The 21,931-nt window shown below is 45.1% G+C and overlaps 1 protein-coding gene across 1 annotated transcript; it reads right to left on the reverse strand.

Annotated features, from left to right (window-relative positions):
- Positions 1-5,598: 5,598 nt before the first annotated feature.
- On the reverse strand, positions 5,599-6,222 carry LOC130115312 (gastrula zinc finger protein XlCGF71.1-like). Its single transcript, XM_056282918.1, has one exon. The coding sequence runs from the start codon at positions 6,220-6,222 to the stop codon at positions 5,599-5,601; it is 624 nt and encodes a 207-aa protein (XP_056138893.1).
- Between the last annotated feature and the right edge of the window lie 15,709 nt (positions 6,223-21,931).

Genomic DNA, 21,931 nt, shown 5'->3' on the forward strand with positions numbered 1-21,931 from the left:
TAGCGTGTAAGCCTTCCCTTGCCAGTACATAGCCTCTCCTTCACCAAGACTCCTGCCAGGCCTCCCCGTGGCCACACATGGTAACTGGGGTCTTGCGGCCCCAGGCTAACTTGGCAGGGGATCTCGGAGCAGCAGTGGGCCCCAGAGATATGGTGTGCAGGCCCACCCTGGTGGACACGCCCTGGCACCTATCAACCACTGCCCCGCTGCCTTGTGGGTGAGTCTGGAAGACATAAGGCTAAGGGAGCTTACCCCAACAGAAAAGCAAGCTGTGGTGGCACGCTTCGAGGCGGTTTCCGAAAAACTGGATTTCCGGCAGCTCCCTGCAGTTGTGTGGAGGTGCCGGTCGTCTAGGGATCCCCCTTGCCATCGGAACCATCTCCTCTACAATCAAGTCATGTGGCGTTGGGAGAAGCGAACCCCCCATGCCACTTTAAAAACCATCTCTGCGCAGGTATCTTCTGCTATCTGAGTCCTCAAAGGACCCACAAATAGAAGAAGATGGTCATCATCGGGCATGATGGACAACCAGCAAGCAAGTGTGTGTGTGAGTGTGTGTGTGTGTGTGGAGCAAATGCTACTTCTCCAGCCTGATGCGGCCCCTAAAGTATCGCCCCAGTGCCTCAGTCCGGCGGCCCCTAGCTCATATTCTCCGTGTCCTAGGCTGACGTCCACTCCCCTCGTGCCCGGGTGGCCTTCTTCCCCTCACTCCTTGCTTGTTCTCCTTTTGGAGCTTCCATGTTTCCGTGTGTCTTTGCCCGGTCCTTTTTGCTCCATGCATTTTGTGATCCCCAGCTTTCTCCAGTATTTTAGTCCCTCTGGTTCCTCTGTGCTTCTTTCTGTTCCTTGTTCCGCAATGCTGCAATCTTCCTGTGTGTGTAAGTCTGGTTTGTCTTATTGACAAGTCTTTGTTTGTTTCCTTTTGTTTGTTGGTTGTCCATTTGTCCTCTCCCCTAGTTCAGTATTCCCCATTGTGTTAGTTTGCTCCTTCATTGGTGTTCGGTATATTCTATTTCCTCCCCCCTGGACACTAGAAGCCTTTTGGCTCATTGTTTTGTTCTTTGTATTCTCCCCACGCCATCTAGTGTATGGTTGTTCAGTTGAGTTAGTTTCTTATGTTCAGCTGTTCCCCTTGTCTCTGTGTGTGTCTTTGTGACTCCTTGTTACAAACCCGAGTTTCATGACTGGGTGAAGTGTGCTTTAGATATTGAATTGTCAAATATCAGGTTCTTCAGACACATCTGGGGATACATTTTGACATTCTGCACAGCAAGTACAGAACTCTGTACAGGGAAGGCCAACAGAGAGGCACTGGCACTTTCCAGTCTGTCCACAATTTGCATCAGTGCAATATAAGTGTGTAATGTCTCTAACCTCTGTCGGTGCCGGGGGTTTCTTAAAGAGGGCTCCATCACTGACAGTCCATCCTCTGCCGATTGGACTCCATAGGATAGGTTTGGGGAGGTGACTGTGGCACCATATTGTGGTCTGGAACATCGCTCTCTGTACATGTTGTTGGAATGCATCCTCTGTTGGTGGGAGATTTCCAGAGGCTGCATCTGTTGTCGATGCAACGATGTAGCAAAGTTCATCCAGGTTAGTGCACATTCTTGCATTTTCTTTTTTCTTTTTCCCATACAGGAGAAGCACATACTCTCGCTTCTGGCAAAGACTCCTCCAAGCATCCAGAGAGTCCAAAATGAGCCATGTCTTTGAGCTCACTGAGATGTGTCTTGAGTTTGTAGAATGCTGTTGTCTTGCCTATTCTATACAAACTGCTTGTTGTGTCACAGCCAGACACAACAAGCTGAGGACAAGCTGGGGACATACCTCTCTCTCATTCCATGTCCTGCATGCATGTAGACTTGAGATGATCCAAACACGCCTTTGCTTGCATAATACACCAGCAGTACTTCTACATCTGTGTCATCACACCTCACAATGATGGAAGAATATGAATCGACAAGATGTATGGCATGTAAGACCATTCTCGTATCGGCCCCCTCCTGATCACTGTAAAGTGATGTGAGAGTGCTGACTCCTGCTCTGCTTATGCTCCTCACCTCCTCTCCTTTCTCAAATCCACCTGCCAGGATGATGGAGCCTTCTGACTGGATCCTCTGTGGGCCTGTAGAGATGATGTAACTGCTCACAAAGATACACAGTGCCGTCTTGTTTCCACTGCTCCTCAGGTAGCTTCTGTAGTTCGGAACATTTGCGTTACCTGTGATCACATGTGTGGGCCCATCAGTTGCTCCTCTCCTTTGTCTCTCCAGGATCTTTATTGACTGTGGGTTGTCATATCTGTCAAAGACTATGACGACACATTTTATCTCTTGATTCTTTAGAAGAGACAAGATCTTCTTGAGGATGCATTCAGCAAAGTCACTAAAAGTCATGAAAGCTGCATCAGGAAGACTTCGGAGCAGAGCCATGCCATCAATGATATAGGCCGATTTTGCTGTGATCTCAGGCAGCTCTTGCATCACCTCCACTACAGACTCCAGTTTCTTTGCTAGGTCAGCTTTTGTGGTTTTCCTCATCTCTCCATCATCATAGAAGAGAGAGAGGGTGGAACGGCAGCCAACTCGTGAGACATTACATTTTCCAATGACACGTCTCTTTGTTTTGATACGGCCAGGAGTCTCCTGAAGAGCACATCTGAATCCATTTGAAGCTTCGTAGATTTACTGGTTGCAATGCATGTTTTCATATCAGTGAATGTTGCCAATTTGTGTCTTTTCTCTGGGTTCCAGAAACTTGTTGGTTTTTCACTCTTTAGTCGTTGGTGGAGGCCCTGCAGAGAGACGCCGCCCTGAAGGGGGAGACCTCCTCCCCTGTTGAAGAAGAGACGGAGGCCAAGGAAGAACATAAGGTCAAGTCCAAGAAGGGCCGTGTCCGGCGCCTCTTTGGGAGGCTGAGGAGGAGGTTTTGATGCTGCTGGTCCCCCTTTGACAGACACCTTTGGTGAAACAGTCCTTGTCTCTTCACACCCGCTAACCAATGGCCAAGAACGGCTTAACAAAATAAAAGTACCAGTCTCTGTCATTGTGAGGCATCCTGAACAGGACTGCACACCTCCAGAGATCTCTCCAGGACAGATCTATTCATCAAAAGGAAACTCTCTGATAGAATGAGACCCTCCAGACCGAGTGTCTTCTCAAATCCGAAGAGGCACAGCCTCCTCATTCTGCCAAGGAGGCCATGGAGCGAGAAAAGGAGTCAATCCTTCCAGACAAAGACAAGCTCCTGCAGGAGGTGGAGGACCTGCAGAGATATGCTGTCCTGCAGAGAGACGCATACCTGAAGAGGGAAACATCCTCTCCTGAGGAGGAGACGGAGGCCAAGAGAGAACATCAGGTCAAGTCCAGGAAGGGCCGTGTCCGGTGCTTCTCTGGGAGGCTGAGGAGGAGGGTTTGATGCTGCTGGTCCCCCTTTGACAGACACCTTTGTTGAAAGAGTCCTCGTCTCTTCACACCCGCTAACCAATGGCCAACAACGATTTAACAAAATAAAAGTACCTGTCTCTGTCACGTGCTGGTTGTGTTGTCGTTACCAGTCATTTATGATCCTTCCAACTGAGGATACATTGACATTACAGGGAGATGAACATATCAAGTGTGTCTGTGTACTTGTGTGTAGCTTGTATGTAGTCTGTGTACCTTCCTATATACTTTGATTAAATATGTAGTACACATTTACAATGTTACCGATGGAAATACTCACAAAACAACTGCAGTGGGTGTGAGTATGTTCAGGAGTGTAGCTTGGATGTTGTGTTGTGGTGCTACTCAGCTGTTGTGTTGACTACTAAACGCCTCCGAGAGTATTGTAACACACTGACATCCACTACATGCTGAGCTGCTCTGGGCTTCGTGGTTGTGTATCACTGACGACTCACTTTATAAGCTGTGTCAGTACTGAATGACTGTGTGAGCTGAAACTATTTAATCATACAAGCTGCTACACAATCACACTCATGTTACACACCAAGAACAACATTAACACAGCTCATACCCCGACACACACACACACTAACAGACACAAATACAGAGTTTGAATGTTTGTGTGTGTGTGTGTGTGTGTGTGTGTGTGTGTGTGTGTGTGTGTGTGTGTAGAATCAGCTAGAAGAACCAACTGAAACTGCCGAATGTGTCCTAGCTAAATCTGTACAAAGACTTACTTTCTTGGAATCTGTTGAAAGGTGTGTTAATCCAGGTGTCTTGTGTGTAGTGTGAAATCACTGTGTAGCAGGACCCACAGAGGTGTCACTCAAGTGTTTGATCCAAACCACAGATACCAGAGAAGTGGTTTAACACTATAACGGCCGGTCTTTCACTCCTACTTAAAACCACCACAGCTGGTCACAATGACCGCCGGTTTTAAACTCTGTATTGTGTCAAGATAAATACCCACTTGAGATATCATGCACTGCATATGTTAGTATGTCTGCTAAGAAACCACCCACATAAAAATTAACATTTGAACAACGTTTAATACTATCTTTCAAACAATTTAAACCACAAAATTGAACCTGAATATTTACAATGAAAAACTGAGAATAAAACAATGAAAAAAGGCAAACCTGAAAAACAAAAACAGAAAACACATATTGCTAATCTAACAAAGGTAACAAGGCCTATAAAACGAGACATGCAAAAAACCTGAAAAGAAATATTGAAACCGTCCCAAACAACGACTGGAACTTACAAACTACTAGAACAACGGGGTTTTTAAACTGTCCAGAACATTGGTGCAGACTGGTGGATTGGTGCAGCATCAGCAGCACTGCGGACGCTGTACCGGATCGTCGTGGTGACAACTCGCTGAGGGGCTACATGTGCAATCTGGCCTGGGAACGTCTTGGGATCCCCAAGGAGGAGCTGGAGGGCATTGCTGGGGAGAGGGGCATCTGGAGTGCCCTACTTAGCGAGCCGATCCCGGGGAAGAAGCTGATGATGAGATTCTGTCAAGATAAACACCCAGTTGAGATATCAATGCATTGCATATGTTAGTGTGTCTGTTGAGAAACTACTGACACCACAATTAACACTTAAACAACTTAAATATTATTTTTCAAACAATTTACAATGGCCGCTGTCCAACGCCTGTAAATACTGCAACACATCGGCGGTAGTCATGGTGACTAGGATACCTCTTCCTAGGAAGGGAGAGGTGCGACATTCTGACTGTCGCACCTCTCCCTTCCCCATTGGACGTTGTGCATGTGATGTGCATGACGAGGCAGTAAATGGTATGTTCTTTCACAGCAGCTTTATTGACAGCTGATGATTGCTTATGGCATGAAACAGGCTTGTACTGACTCAAAGAATTTCCTTGACTCACTGGATTATGTCATGTGGCCTATAGGGAACTCTGTGTAGTCACTTTTCTAAAGACTATTCTATAAGGAATACAGTAAACATCTTCGGTCAAACGAAAAAATGAAATAGGCTGACTGTCCAGTTTGACTGTCCAGTATGGAACGTATTTCAGAATGTGGAAAATCTATATTTAAAAGCTCAGATTAACAGAACATGGCATGTCAGACTATACATAAGTAAATGATCCAATAACGTGATTGCGCTTTCTGCTTACTCACCATGGTTCCACCTCCTTAATACTGTGTGGATCATGACATGTTGAGATGTCATTTTGAGCAGAACCCATTTCCACAATCGCAGCTCCTGAATGCCTCTCCCCTTTATGAGTCCTTACATGCCTTACTAAATGTGACTGGTCGTTAAAAACTTTCCCACACGTGCTGCATCTGAACGGCTTCTCCCCTGTATGAGTCCTTATGTGCCTTAGTAAATGTGACTGGTCGTTAAAAACCTTCCCACATGTGGTGCATCCGAACGGCTTCTCCCCTGTATGAGTCCTTATGTGCCTTAGTAAATGTGACTTCTGGGTAAACATTTTCCCACATGTGGTGCATCTGAATGGCTTCTCCCCTGTATGAGTCCTTACGTGCCTTTGTAAATTTGACTTGTGGGTAAACATTTTCCCACATGTGGTGCACCTGAATGGCTTCTCCCCTGTATGAGTCCTTACGTGACTTTGTAAATGTGACTTTTTGGTAAACATTTTCCCACATGTGGTGCATCTGAATGGCTTCTTCCCTGTATGAGTCCTTGTATGCTTCTCCATGTTAAACCTCCTGGTAAAATCTCTCCCAGAAGTGGTGCATTTGGAAGGCTTTTCCCCCGTGTGAAACTTCATGTGAATTTTGAAAATTTCCAAATTATAAAACACTTTACCACACATCTTGCACTTGTTGTGGGGCTTTTTGTGAAGTATCAGCCTTGCTTTCTGAGTTGAACCTGCTTCCTCACAGTTTTGCCGACTGTAAGTACGGTCAGCTTCACTCTTAGTTACATGACAGCACTTAGAGAGGGTATGGTGGTCACTTGTTGGTTCTGATATTAAAAAGTTGTCTTCTTTGGCATTCAGTTGTATCAGTTCAACTGAGGTGACAGCTGTGTCTCCCTCTGTCTGGGTTTGGTAGAGTTGCGAGGGCAGAGGCTGATCTTTACCGTCATCATTTCCATCACAAAGAGGGGTAAATATGGACTCAGAGGTATCAGCTACCTCCTGCGATGGAAGTTGGTCTTCCTGTGGACTGATCCAGAATTCCTGTTGTTCCTCCTTGACCAGACTGGGGCTCCTCTCCTGCTCACGATGCTGCAGATCAGATAACTGTACAAAGTCTGGATCTAGTGAAAAACAAAACCAATGCTGTCATTTGCATCTACAGAGGTAGGTTAAATTTGATTCAGGATACCTATATAAGTTTGGCCATAGTGGCACATCCTGTTTACATACCTTAAGTAAACCTGGACTAGGTGTGGCTTCTTCCTATGGACAGAATTTTTACCACAGATTATACCCAGGGGAAGCTACACCTAGTCTGTGTGGTATACCTAAGATACATAAACAGGATGTACCATTGCGGCCTATTGTTAGTATGATTAACTCAGTGACCTATAACATCTCAAAGTTTCTGCCATCTGTTCTTAACCCGTTGGTAGGCAGTAATGAACGTCACATCCACAACACTATGGATTTTGCGGATAAGGTGAAGAACATCATTATGGAGGAGGGTGAAATAACGGTCTCTTATGATGTTAAGTCTCTCTTCATGTGCGTTCCTGTTGATTATACAGTGGAGGCAGTCCACATGAAATTACAAAACGACCCCACCAGGACCACCCTTAACACTGACCGAGTGTGTCTGCTCCTGAAGCTGTGTCTTCAGTCCCCGTACTTCACATACAGGGGGCAGTACTATAGGCAGAGGCATGGGTGTGCTATGGGTTCCCCAGTCTCACCTGTAGTGGCCAACTTGTACATGGAGTAAATGGAAAGGAGGGCTCTGATGTCCTATCCAGGGACACCACATTGTTGTAACCAATTCTTGGTAGTTACTCTTCTTAATGTATCTCATGTCCTATGTAAATCAGTGCCTTTCTGTATGTATAACCCGTATGTTGGTTTCCTTTCTAGAAGCACGAAGTAAAGAATGTTTAAGTAGCTTTTGCAGGATTAGCATGCAGCCTTGATACTGTGTTTCAGTGGGAGTCAGGTGCGGCGCTCTGAGTCCTGTCTAAAGGGCGCACAAAAGAAGGTTCACAGCTGTTCCATAAGAAATTAACAAACATTCCTTTACCCAAGGGAGGGGTGAACCACTGATAAAAGAGTAACCAGGGGTCTGTCTGTGGTCAGACTCTTGCTCCTCTCATGCATACTCTGTGTGTGCGGAAGTGATGAGGTCTGTCCTTTTCTAGCTGAAAAAAAAAATATCATAAATCAAACACAAAAGGACCATTTTTGTTGTCCTCACTGTTCATTAAAGTATTTTTCCTGCAACAGATACATGCAGTCAGTTTAGACTGAAGAGGTCACTTAGATGAGTGGTGAAACGTATCTGTCAATAAACATTGTGTCCACATGAACTGATTCAACCTTCTTTGATGGGGGCTAGTTGTTCCTCAGAGTGGACGAGCATTCAACTACCAACATTATCAGGGCAGGAACTTGTTCTGGTTCTACAATGTTTTAAAGTATTGATCTGAAGTGAACCCTTCCAGTGTCACTCTTCTTATTGTCCGTTAGCCCAAACATAGTCCCGATACCGTCAGGGCTACAGTGGGATGGGGGTGGGGGGGGGCATAAAATAGCCTCTCTCTCGCTTTTTCTTAATTAAACAGTGGTTTATTGAACAAACGAGGGTTTGGCTATGTCTGTCAATACTGCTACAACCAGCTGCAACCTACTAATAAAAAGTCAAACTTACTTAAATGTAAATCAACAAAAATATTGTCACAAATAAATAAAATAATAAAACAAACTAAACATATTAGGATGAAGCATTTAGGAAATTAACTGTACATGAACTTCACTATTGGCATTAGCAGCTTTCAGCTTCACATCAGTACTGTGCAACATAAATATTACCTCAAATAAATAAACCGGCACGAAACCGTCCCGACCCACGGCGTACGTGATGGAGCTTGTGAACGAAGTCTCCGCACAGTCTGAAACATTAGCTCAGAGGCGTTATTCTCGTTAGGCTTCTGAAGATATAAACTACAGTCGAAGACACCTGTGTTAGTTCCCGTAGCAAATAAACATCCATCCATTCCATTCATCATCCAAGCCACTTATCCAAATTCGGGTCACGGGAGGCTGGGGCCTACCCCAGCAGTCATTGGGCGGCAGGGGGGGTGGGGGTGGGGGGGGACACCCTGGACCTGGACAGGTCGCATCCCACATGTCTTGGTAAGCTAGCCTAGCAATCAGGCTATTCGGCTAATCGCCGTACGCTAGCAATAAGGCTGTTAATGTAGCATTGTGTTGTTAGCATGTGAATGTTATACATCCTGATGTGAAATGTTTGTAAATTGTTCATGTATATTAAATACATGCTGTAGAACTAAATAATTCCAGTATTTGGGATTAATTTAAAATGTTTTTAGACTCTATTATTTCACCAATGTAATACACTCAGTATTATTTTGAATGTCGATCGTTGAATGTTGTACAGCATAGATAAGATAAATTTAAGAAACTGAACCTGTGTTATATGTACAGGTCAGGTTTTTTGTTATGATCGGAATCCTGAGAAGTCATTTGAGAGCTGATAGATGGCGAGGCACCAGAGTAGCAGTAAGAAGCGGATCTGAACCTCTGCAGGACAACTCTACTTACCATCCAGTGTGGCAAGTTGTGCCAGTCACCCAGTCTGGTGTCCTTTGAACAAAACCCCAGAGTGCACTCTGACAATTAACTCTGACTAGTCCAAAGGAATTGAATCAAGTGCAACTGGACTTGGCATATATCCGTGAAGATGTTTTGCCTCTCATCCAAGAGGCTTCATCAGTTCGTACCTTTCTGACTAGACCAAGCTAGCCTGACTGGCTGAAAACGTAAAGAACAACAGTTTGCCCTTCTTGGGCTGTGACGTCCACACTGGGGAAGACAGGAGCCTCCACATTGGGGTTTACAGGAAACCTACACACACAGACCAATATCTACTTTTCGACACACACCACCCTCTGGAACACAAACTGAGCGTCATCAGAACTCTGCAACACAGAGCTGACAATGTGCCCAGCAGCACTCAGGCCCAACGGGAAGAACACAAACACCTGAGGGGAGCTATAAAATCCTGCGGCTACCCCAGTTGGACCTTTGTGAAAACTGCAACACGTTCCAAAAAGACCAACTACGTGAGCGACGAGGAGAAAATGAACTCAGGAGAATTTTTAACAAACACCGCATCCCGGTATACTTCAAACCCAGCAACACACTCTGGCAAAGACTGGTTCATTCCAAAGACCGTGTACCACACACCCGGAAAAGCAACCTGGTGTATGCTGTACAATGCAATGAGGATTGCACTGACCTATACATAAGAGAAACCAAACAACCACTACACAAACGGATGGCCCAACACAGAAGGCCAAACTCCTCAGGACAAGACTCAGCAGTCTATCTACACCTAAAGGAGAAGACACACTCCCTCGAGGACAGCAACGTACACATTTTGGACAGAGAAGATAGATGGTTTGAAAGAGGGGTGAAGGAAGCCATCTATGCGAAACTGGAAAACCATCCCTCAACAGAGGAGGAGGTCTGCGACACCACCTATCTCTCACTTACAATGCCGTCCTTTCATCTCTACCCAGGAGACTCAAGAAGCCTAGCCTCCAAGAACAACAGTCGCTCACTAACGGTTCCAACGACCCTCATGACCACTGAACAATGAAGTCGAAACTAATACCCCCAACGACCGTCGCTGCTTAACCTCGGATCACAAAGAGCCATGCACATCAATAGCTCTGATAACGACGGGCGTTGCTAAACATCGGAACACAAAGAGCCATGGACATCAATAGTTCTGACAACGACTCCAAAGAGGATAAATATCTGAGTCTCGTCACCAGCCAGTCAGACTAGCTTGGTCTAGTCAGAAAGGTACGAACTGAGGAAGCCTCTTGGATGAGAGGCGAAACGTCTTCACGGATATATACCAAGTCCAGTTGCACTTGATTCAACTACTTTGGATAACCCTGACCTGGATGAATGAGAACATTCACAGACAACTCTGACTAGTCATTGACTCATTGAAGTGTAGAAAATCACACTTCAGGACTATTTCTTTATTTTAAGGGCCCAGTTTATTATTTTCATTGTAGTTGTGAATTGTATTTGTATTTTCCAGCAAACTAAAGGTGCAGTTCAGATTAATTTGTGTGTGTGTGGTTATTACACTCTGCCCGTAGCTCCTCCCGAACCTAAAGCATTGCGCAACAGATGGCAGACACGAAAACTGGATTTTACCAACCTATTCTGTGCAAGGTGCTACTGTGCTTCAAGGCTAAGTCCAAAAGTCTCCTCTGCCGAGCGAGCTCCTCCTCTTGCGCCATTATCGTCCTCTCGAAAGCGTCTGCTATCTCCTGGGCTGCAGTAGTTAGTCGCTCGACGACAAAGGATCTAAAAACATTTATTTTGGACATCGCAACGTTGACACGAAACTATCCCAAGGCAGGAAGTAGCACGTGGCTTATGCTTGGTGTTTATTGGCGGTTGGCAAACAACGAATTGGTGCATTACCGCCACCTGCTGGTATGGAGTGTGGCTCAGACCGTTTATTATTTACGCTATTCCTCCTCAAAAAACAAAAACCAAAACAAACAAAAAAACCCTCAAATCTTCTTAATTAAATTAGTTACTCTAAGAAACTGAATCAAGATTTTATATCTCTCAGTTGAATTCTTCTGTGAAATACCTACTAAATCAAATTGCATTTTCATTTTTATGAGATTTTGAGTCAGACGCTTTCTTTCTGCCTCATATTTCTGACAATATATCTTAACATGCTCTATTGTTTCTTCTTGCCCACAGTAGTCTGTAATGTAGCGAAGAGGCTACCCTGTTAGAATTGTGCCCTCCTGTTTTACCTATCAGGCACTGCGTTCAGATTGTTAGTGATGTTATTAAATGTTGCAAGTGTTCTATGTGGTTTTATGTGTTTATGTGATTACTATTTGGTGTGGTGTAATTGTCGTTCTGTTGTGTAACTTTGGTATTGAAACCACAATCAACATTATTGTTCAGGTAGATGACCCCCATGTATTGTTTCGTATTTCTTTCAATTCTCGTCTCGCTGTGAGTTCAATATAGTAGACTGAAAAGTTACCTTTGTCATTACTTCTACGTTCGCCACACTGGTGTCAGAAGTGGGATCGCAGATAATACTCACAACTCGAAGATGGCAACGTCAAGAAGTACATTCGACGTGATGCTCCGCGAGATTGAGGAGTTCATTGGGCGTCTTGAAACAGAGCTTTCCTGGGGAAAGAGCATCGACGTTCGGAGGAGGATGTCCCGCCGAGAGAGGGCCGACGGAGCCAGCGCTCCCCATCCTGCAACGGCCGGGCGGCTCGGAGGCGGCGACCACCGCCCATCCACTGCCAACAGCCGCCATTACGTCACCGGTTACCGTCACCACTTCACTGACCAACGTCACGACAACCCCAGCACCCCCTGCTAATGCGATGCTGCCACCACCAGTGATCTTCAAGCTCCCACGGTATGCTGGCATCATGACCCTCGAGCCATACCTAGCTCAAGTAAAACTGGCAGCAAGGCACAACCAGTGGAGCACCCAAGACACTGCTGCTAATGTTGCCCTGGCGCTCGAAGGGAATGCGCTGCAGGTCCCACAGATGAGGGAGACGTCGAAAGAGGGGTCGTCTGCCAGGCTCGCCCCTCACCATGCCGAAAGCAACCAGGCTGATGCCAACCACCCTTCAGACCTTGGACGCCTCATGATCTATGCTACTGCTGTGGAGAAGCGGGGCACAGGGCCCGTGACTGCCCTGCCCCTGCACCGCGACACCATAGTGCTTCCCAGTCGGGAAACTAGAGTGGGGTGGCACCGCGGGGAGACTGTCACCCAGCCAACCGACCATATCCCCCATTGAGAACTCTTCCCAGATCGGCAGAGTGGGCCACGCACATGGTCTCTATCTTTGTTGCTCCATTGGTGGACACCGCTGCTGTGCCCTTGTGGACACAGGGTCCACCATCTCCATTGTGCGTCCAGGGGTGCTGCCAGAGACAGAGTGGAGGCCCACCACCTGTAAAATCAGAACTGTGACCGGGGAACTAACCGGCATGCTGGGGAAGAGAGCACTGCAGGTGCTGGCAGGGAAAGCCGCAGCCACCCACGAGTTTTGGTTGGCTGAAATACAAGACCCTTGCATCATCGGGCTGGATTTGCTGACTCGCTGGGGGGCTCTGGTCGATGTGTCCAGTAATGCCATTCACCTCGGCACAGAGACCCTGGCCCTCCGGCGCTGTCCGGAGAGCAAGGTGGGACGTATCCACATCCAGCCAACTCCACCTGTCACCACGCCGCCGCCCCCCACCCCCACTGTCACCACCATGCCACCCGAGGTGATGGTGACACTGCCTGGCCCACCAACAATGACGACGACCCTCATTGAGGCTACCATTCCTCAGACACCCTCACCGGACACTGTTGCCGCCATCCAGGGTCTGTATCAGCGGAGCAGTGAAGGGCATGACCCTCAGCAGAGCCAACAGCTGAAAGACCTGCCCCAACAGTTTACTGAGATTTTCGCTGCCCGTGAGGAGGAGTGCACCCAGACCAACCTGGTGCAGCAGACAATCGACACTGGCACAACCCCACCTATTAGACTGCGACCCTACCGGTTAGCGCTTGCCAAGCGTTAAGCTGCAGAGCGAATGATTCTAGAGATGGCTGCAGCCGGGGTGATAGAGCCATCCAACAGCCCTTGGGCAGCCCCTGCCACCCTGGTCAAAAAGAAGGATGACACCTGGAGGTTCTGTGTGGACTTTTGTCAGCTGAACAATGCAACTCGTAAGGACTCCTACCCCTTGCCCCGCATTGACGATGCTCTGGACCACATCTCAGGGTCACAGTGGTTCAGCTCACTTGACCTATGGAGCGGATATTGGCAGGTGGAGCTGGCACCAGAAGCCAGACCTAAGACGGCCTTCACCATTAGCCAGGGACTCTGGCAGTTTCGTATGATGCCCTTTGGTCTCTGCAATGCCCCCGCCACTTTCGAGAGACTAATGGAGAGAGTGTTGGCTAACATTCCCCGCAACCGGTGCGTGGTTTACCTTGATGACCTTCTGGTTCATGCCGCTGACTTCGAGCTGGCCTTAGAGAACCTCCGTCAGGTCTTCCAAGCCATTTGGGGGGCGGGCCTGCACCTGCACTCCAAGAAATGCAACCTCCTTCGACGTGAGACCACGTTTTTGGGCCATGTGGTGGGGGCAGAGGGCGTGGCCCCTGATCCTACTAAGGTGGAGGCGGTCGAGAAATGGCCAGTTCCACGAACTCTTTGCCCTGATGGTTTTGGAGATGAGGCCTCATCATCATCGTCATCATCATCAGGTGGAGTATCCTCGGATTAAGGATGAGGCCTACAGAACCATATGTAGGTTCAGACTGGAGATCATTAATTTACTAGCCTTGTTCTATGGCCAAGCCTGTTCTCTGGCTACAGGTTCAACAGGGAGCTTTGTTCTCATGCTACACAACTGATTATTCAATTACATTATAATTGTGTACTTTGTGTTTTGTCTTGACACCAGACACATTGCAGCCTTCATTGACCCGGGACCCTGGACTGAGAAAACAGGAAGAGACCTTCAAGTACGACTTAACTGATGGAACTGTGTAAAGCTATACAAGTAAATATGTGTACATGTTTAAACAAGCAAGCAGGTGTATTTCAAACTCATTTAATGGAGGATGCACGTTTCCTTTCCCAGTATTTTCCTCAACTACAGGAAACTGCTGCGGCGGCTTCATGCTGATGGTATGCATGTTTGAGTCCTCAAAGCTGTTGTATGCAAATGTCACCGTGTGTTACAGTTTTCCTAGTATTTCACAGTATGCCCCCTGCATCTGCACCACATCCCCATTAACATTCAGAGAGGGGGGCTGTTCTGTTCTGTAACTACACCATCACACTGCTGGAACATGTGCCAGTTTTTATTTTGCATGTGTGTGTGTGTGTGTGTGTGTGTGTGCGTGTGTGTGTGTGTGTGTTATAGTGGTAAATGCCATTAATTTGCCGGTGGTGGTGCATTCAGCTGATGGAGAGGTGTTACATAGAAGGGTGTGACTGATATGACAGATAAAGTGTCAGTATCTTGGCTGTATTGTCGCCATTGTCCAAGTGATACAATGGTGTTATTCAAAGGCATGGACACAGACTTGACTACTGGACAGAGGAAGCATCCCATCTCCTTCAGGGAACCCTTGAGCCTCTCTTCAGGGTGTCAAAAACCACCTTTGCCAAACTGTCGCCCAGCAGGAAAGTTGTGATTGACGAGGTTGAAGAGGAAAACGTTGAGGTAAATGTTGTTTAGTGGACACATATCCATCCATCCATCCATCCATTATAGCTGTATACTGTGTCCTCACAGTAGTTATGCTACAGATTACTGTGATTTAGCAGTATGCTGCTGTAGAAGTACTGTATTTAGCAACTCACCAACTGTTTTAACTGATTAATCATTTGGAGTCATGCTTTAAGAAATAGAGAATCCAAATTCTCTGGTACCAGCTTCTTAAATGTGAATATTTTCTGGTTGCTGAGGACTGTTGCTTGGGACCAAAGAAGACCTTTCAGGATGTTATCTTGGGCTTTCAGAAACACGGATCAACATTTTTCACCGTTTTCTAGACCAAACAATCGGTTATTTCATTCATTCGTTCCTTCATTATCCAACCCGCTTATCCATACTCAGGGTCGCGGGGATAATGGAGCCTATCCCAGCAGTCATTGGGTGGCAGGCAGGGAGACACCCTGGACAGGCCGCCAGGCCATCACAGGGCCGACACACAAATTCACACCTAGGGAACATTTAATACAGCCGATTCACCTGACCTACATGTCTTTGGACTGTGGGAGGAAACCGGAGCACCGGAGGAAACCCACGCAGACACGGAGAGAACTTGCAAACTCCACACAGAGGATGACCCAGGACGACCCCCAAGGTTGGACTACCCCGGGGCTCAAACCCAGGACATCCGTGCTGTGAGGCGACCGCACTAACCACTGTGCCACCGTGCTGCCATGTTCGGGACAAATCTGCCATAATAGTTTATTAATCCCAGAAAAGAGCAGGGCTGGCTCACATTCACTGGGCCAGTGCCCTCTGCAATAGCCCTGAGTTTTTCTGGGGATTTGTGGAGGCCTGTGGCATCGAGGATATGTCCCAGGTATTCCAGTGAGCTTTTGAAAAACAAATTTTTCACGCTGCACCTGAAGGTGAATTTCTCCAAGCAACTCAGCACTGCCTCCAAGTTTTCTAATCGATTAATCGAGAAAATAATTGACAGAATAGATGATGATTAAAATAATCGCCATGTACATGGCCGGATTAACCCACGAGGGGGCCCCGGGGCACGCACGTCCATTGGGCCCCCCGCCTCGTCAGATAGGCTACGCAAACAATACTAAACATTGTTAAATGTAAAACTAATGCAAATACCCAACGTGGTAGTCGACGCTATGTCAGTCTGCATGGGATTCGGATGGCGACTACAAAGTACAACACAATTTTGAATCAAAACAAACAGAGATGAGAATAGCAGCTCACAGCATCAATAGAGACTTTGTAGCTTGGGGCTCCCGCATCAATAGAGACTTGGTAGCTTGGGCCCTGCATCACAACACAGGGTTGGAACAAACTTCCCTTTTAGAGTATGATTGGGGATCCCTACTATATGTGAACACAATACCCCTGACGTTTTGGGGCCCTTCGTGGTCCAGGGCGCTGGTGCACTTGCCCAGCATGCCTGGACCGTAATCCAGCCTTGGTCACGTAGACTTTACCGTAAAGTAGGGGACACATTGTGTTCAGCAGTTAAACTTTTGAAATGAACGGAAAAATAGAGTCCGCACACTCGATAATGTTCCCATGAACATCTAATGGTATTATACCATTAATTCTATACCATTGAACATCTAATGGCATACGTGGATTTTTCAGTTGGTGAGAAGGAGTCGTGTGTTATTTTACAGTAATTGAACTTTTTGTGGAAAACAAATAAACAAATTAAGATAATAGATAAATACTTTATTAATCCCCGTGGGGAAATTCATCCTCTGCATTTAACCCATCCTAGCCATGTTTGCCTTATCGGTGTGTAAAGTGTTTCTACCATTATGAAGTGCTGAGCATTACTCATGAGTTTGTTGTCTTAAGCTGGCAGTGGAGGGAGGAACATTTCGATAACTCCGACAGACTCTGAGGGCTACGCAACCAAGGTCCTCCAAAATTACTCAAACAATGGCAAAAACTGCAAAGACATCGTGCCACATTAACAGGATCTCCGCACTGATCCTTTACCTCCTCGCGCCCCACAGTTTTCCAGAATGCCAAAGGCAAACTGCAGGAGATGTATCGTGTATTGGAGGAGGCATGTGGTAGTCTGCAGACCTCCCTGGATCGGCAGAGGGGGTGGAGCAGCGACCGGGACGGCTTGGAAGAGTGGGGTAATTGGCCGGGTACAATAGAGGAGAAAAAGGGGGAAATTAAAAAACAAAACAAAACAAAAAAGTATCACTAAAAAATGTGATGATCACTCAGTAAGACAGTAACTGTCATTTTTTGTTTTAGGATATAAATTGCTGTGAATACATTTGTACATCCCTTGATATTCTCTACTTTTGTGCTATAAAATGGTTTTAAAATGAAATTATTTGTATGAGACAATTGTGTTTACTTTTGAAATCAGAATATTCTTATGGATCAAATCGTGCATGGAAATCCAAACAATTTCTAAATGTGAATCTATTCTACAGTGTGAAAATCACAGTGGTGGACTCAAGGGCGTAGGGCAGAGTTCTATATTGGGGGGACAAACCCTTTAGGGGGGCCCGGGGGCATGCTCAAATTTTAAACTGCCATTTTACAACAGTTTTCAGCAAAGAAAAATGTGTTTCATGGCCATATGATAAGGCCTCCCCTGGAAGACTATTGATAATAAAGAGTACAGAACAGTGCAAGAAAGCAACATGCAACAAAGTGCAACACAATATGCATGTAACCTGCCTGTACTGCGTACTGTACATGCTGTACTGTATGCAACGTTTTCATTTCTCATATCAAGCTTAACTTAAAGTAAAAGAGAAACAATTGGTGTAGCATCTTTGTTTTATTTGTTGTGACTAGTTAATATCCAGTTGTTAACTCTAATTTCAAAACGCTGCAGACCTTTTGTTTAAGGTCACTTTGGCGTGTGTAAGAGCAAATACAGAATCTTATTTGTGTTTTCTTGGTTGCCTGTTGCTTCAACCAGCACCAACCCATCCAGACCCGCGCTCCAGCTGGAGCATTTAATAATACAGAAGCGTTTTAGTTAAATTATGATTACTCCGGGGAACTTCGAAAAGCATATGTAACGGGTGCAGATTAATGACCGAAGAGGTCATCTGATGCCACATATTTTAATTTCTAAACGTTCCAGTGTGTAACTGTAAATAACACAAAACATTTAGACGTGGCGTGATTGGTATCGGGATAATGGCAGCAGATACAAACAGGAAGTTGCTCACAACTCAAACAGAACAATAAACCCAAACTGTCTTCTAGCAGTGAATAAGGAAAAGAAGCAGAAAGGCCTTCAACAGTTCACATACCAGCCTGGCGAACAGATGAAGCTGCGATTCCCAGCTGTGATGCTGGCGTGTGTGCTGCCATCAGGGGCGAGGGGGTCAAAGAGGCCTAGCAGCGTGTCCGTCCTGACTACCTGTATTAACATAGGAACACACGCATTGGAACACTGTTTACTAAGCTGACCACAATAACATATTATCATGCTTCATCCACCATGCCGGCTTACCGCTAACCAACACAAGAAACACATTTAGACCAGTGGTGTAATCCTAAAAAAAGAAGTGGGGGGGGGTTCGGGGGCATGCCCCCCCCCGAGAAATTTTTGAAGACTATAGTATAAATCTAACATATTTTGAGATCAACAATAATCACTTATAACAACAATACATCACACTTATAAACAGGTCAAACTTGGTAGCCGAGGACAATTTTTGGTAGCCCAAAAATGGACACAAGACGAGTCAATTTTTATTTTATTTTCTTTACTAGTAATGTTATGAGAATCATTACATGACAGTGTAGAATTTTCTCTAAAAAACATAATACAATTAAATAATACATTTAGACATAGTCACTTTACTACATCAGCTCATTGTTAATTGTTTTGTTTATTAGTAACATTGAGTGTATTATTTTCTCCAAAAAACAAACAAATAACAATACAATTAAGTAATTTATACAGTCACATGCTAAATGAGCTCAGTAAATTTTGGTAACACTTTACCATGGGGAACATAAAAAAACTTAATTACTAGTGAATTAGTAATGATCAAGATGCCACTTTAGTATGGGGAACATATTCTAAGTAACAAAAACTTAATTTACAGTAATTTAACACTATGAACACTTGTAGTTTTGTGTTTTGTTATGGAAGAACAGACCATATTCATTAAGTGTTAGTAAGGGAGAATAACTCTTCTTGTGGTACTACCACCTTATAAAGTCCATATAAGCAAAGCATATTGAGATGGTACTACTAATAAGCAATACTTCTGAGTTTATAGAGGGAAAACTCATAGTTAATGGCTTACTGGTTGTATAATAAGGCCATGCAGAATAAGGCATTAATGAGTACGTAATAATGACCAATTAAGAGCCAATATGTTGCTAATTTGCATGCTAATAAGCACATAATTAATGGTGACTACGTTCCCCATACTAAAGTGTTACCTAAATTTTTTGTTTACATTTCCACAGTCATTTATGCTATATCAGCTCAGTCAAACAGCTAAAATATGAAGACATTTTGGCTCACCTGCCGATGGCGGGTAATCTGAAAAAAATTACCGGGCAAAAAACTGCATAAACCAAGGGAATTAAGCAGACAGTCCACTTTAGAGTTGGCTAGCAATGTTAGTTAGCCCTGCTCACCATCATTTAACACGGCAGCTAGCTAGCTAATATTAACTTAAGGTTAGAAAAATGGCAAACGGCAACCCGAGCTTTCGTATCTTCAGCGACGAACAGCGCGGATGGAGCCTCTTAGTTCTACCAGTATGGCAGTGATTAAGTAATTTTATCATGCTATAGCAAATATATCGATTATTTAGGTTCACTTGGGTGATATTCTTACCGTTATCTCCCGTCTGTGACGTGTGAATGCTTCCATGGCGGGGACAGATCTCAACGTCAGAGGCGGGTCCAACCAACTGATTGGCTCATTTGGCGGAAACCAGACTACTCAAAGGCTGCGATTGGCTCATAGTCACATCTGTTCCACGCGCTACTCAGTTTAACCCCTTGTGACCCGGGAGCGGCATGGAGAGCTAAAAAAGACAGTAGGTTACGGGCTTGTTAAGCACTTAGAAAGAGGGTATACCAAGGGTATACGCAAATATTGATCCTTAGACGTCAGTATACGGCGTATACGTGCGTATGGCCCCGACTACACCACTAATTTAGACGCCATGGGAGTCGTATCGGAATAATGGCGGACGACGAGACCAGGAAGTTGTTCGCACCCGAGGAAAACTCGCTCGCATTCTGCCGTTAGAGGGTCACTCTGCCATTTATGGGTCATTATCGCCATCTAGTGCCGGGGGGTGAAAATGAATTTACACCACGGGCTTGTCTTGGCTGTACAAATAAGCAACTATTGATAGACTAGCAGCAAGTCCTCCAAAAGGTCTTTAGTTTTGGAGATACCCCTACCCGAGTTAGAACAAAACACAACCATGTTTTTTCATATCCCATATGTGTCCCATGAATGAAATGGATGGTTGTGGAACTTTATGTTTGTGGGAAACAAGTTTTTTGGGCTATTCTTTAGACCAGTGTTTCTCAACCGGGGGTCCGCGGACCCCTAGTGGTCCGTGGTGTAATTGCAAGGGGTCCGTGAAAATAAAATATCTTTAAAAAAAGATCCTATGACATTTATAGAAATAGGATTATTTTACTCAAATGTGACTGAGACCTTTATCTACCTATACTACTATAAAGGGTAACAGGACTTTTTTCTCTAATTGCATCTGTTTCACAAGTGTAATTTATTGTATTTTAATAAGAGATCTCGCTCCCGTTTGCATTGTTAAAAGTTACTGCATAAAAATTCTGTTGTTACATATATCTGAAAGTTAGTGAATACATATTCTGTTGTGTTACATATATCTGAAAGTTACTGCATAAGAATTCTGTTTTGTTAACTATATCTAAGTTACAACTGAAAGCTCTTATTTTTGCCCCAAAGAGTGAATAAATGCTATAATGCAATTTAAAATGCAGTTTTTACTGTTTCTATCAAATTACAACCCCCCTCCCCCAAGATCAGGTGGAGGGGACCTCAGGGTAGATCAAAAATACGCAGGGGGTCCAGGACCCCAAAAAGGTTGAGAACCACTGCTTTAGACCTACCCTAATATCTGAAAAAGAGCCAAATTAGGGCAGTCCGGATAAGGGGCGAGGTGACAAAAAAGCCCATAATGTCATAATGCTCACTCAGAATTTCCTCAGATTTGCTGTGGTATGAAGTAGGTATCTGCCCAACATAACCAGAGAGTAATTTTTTTATTTATACATAAATAAATACTGATATAAGCTCATATAAACATAGCTTTAACTTAGGCGGAAATTGCATGTTTGTGGATAGGACAAGAGCACTCCTTAACCTTCCTCTTATTCACTGGGAAAACATAGATTCCCATGGGATATACTGGTACTGGTTGGCCTCGGGTGCTATTGAACTAAAACCAAATGGTTGTGTGGGTTTATATTTTGTTTTTTATTGCAAACAAGGTGAATTAAGACCTACTACTTCTCTGGAACCAAACAAATTAGATGATTACAAAATGCCCATATTTGGAGAGGGAAAGGCCGGGTGCTGTAGGCCGCACCAAACAGTCAGGATGTGAGCAACCCAATAAAGCTTAACTAAATTACAAACATAAAGATCTAAGGTGTAGGTAGAATAACTTTTATTGAAATAATCCATTTAAATCAGAACCAAGAACAAGAACATACCATACAAAAATAGAACAGATAAAATGAAGTGTGTGTGTGGTGTGTGTGTGTGTACATACACACAGGGTGTTGTGATGCGTCTAGTGCAGCAGTGTGTAGTTGGAGGGAAGGTGCATGTGTTCTTCCAACCCGCTTGTGTCCTTCCTGCCCTTAGCTTGCTGCCGCTGGCTAGCCTTTGTGGCGAATAGGGAAGCGTCCTAGCGTGTAAGCCTTCCCTTGCCAGTACATAGCCTCTCCTTCACCAAGACTCCTGCCAGGCCTCCCCGTGGCCACACAT

The sequence above is a fragment of the Lampris incognitus genome, chromosome 7 (genome assembly GCF_029633865.1).
Source record: "Lampris incognitus isolate fLamInc1 chromosome 7, fLamInc1.hap2, whole genome shotgun sequence".
Lineage (NCBI taxonomy): Eukaryota > Metazoa > Chordata > Actinopteri > Lampriformes > Lampridae > Lampris > Lampris incognitus.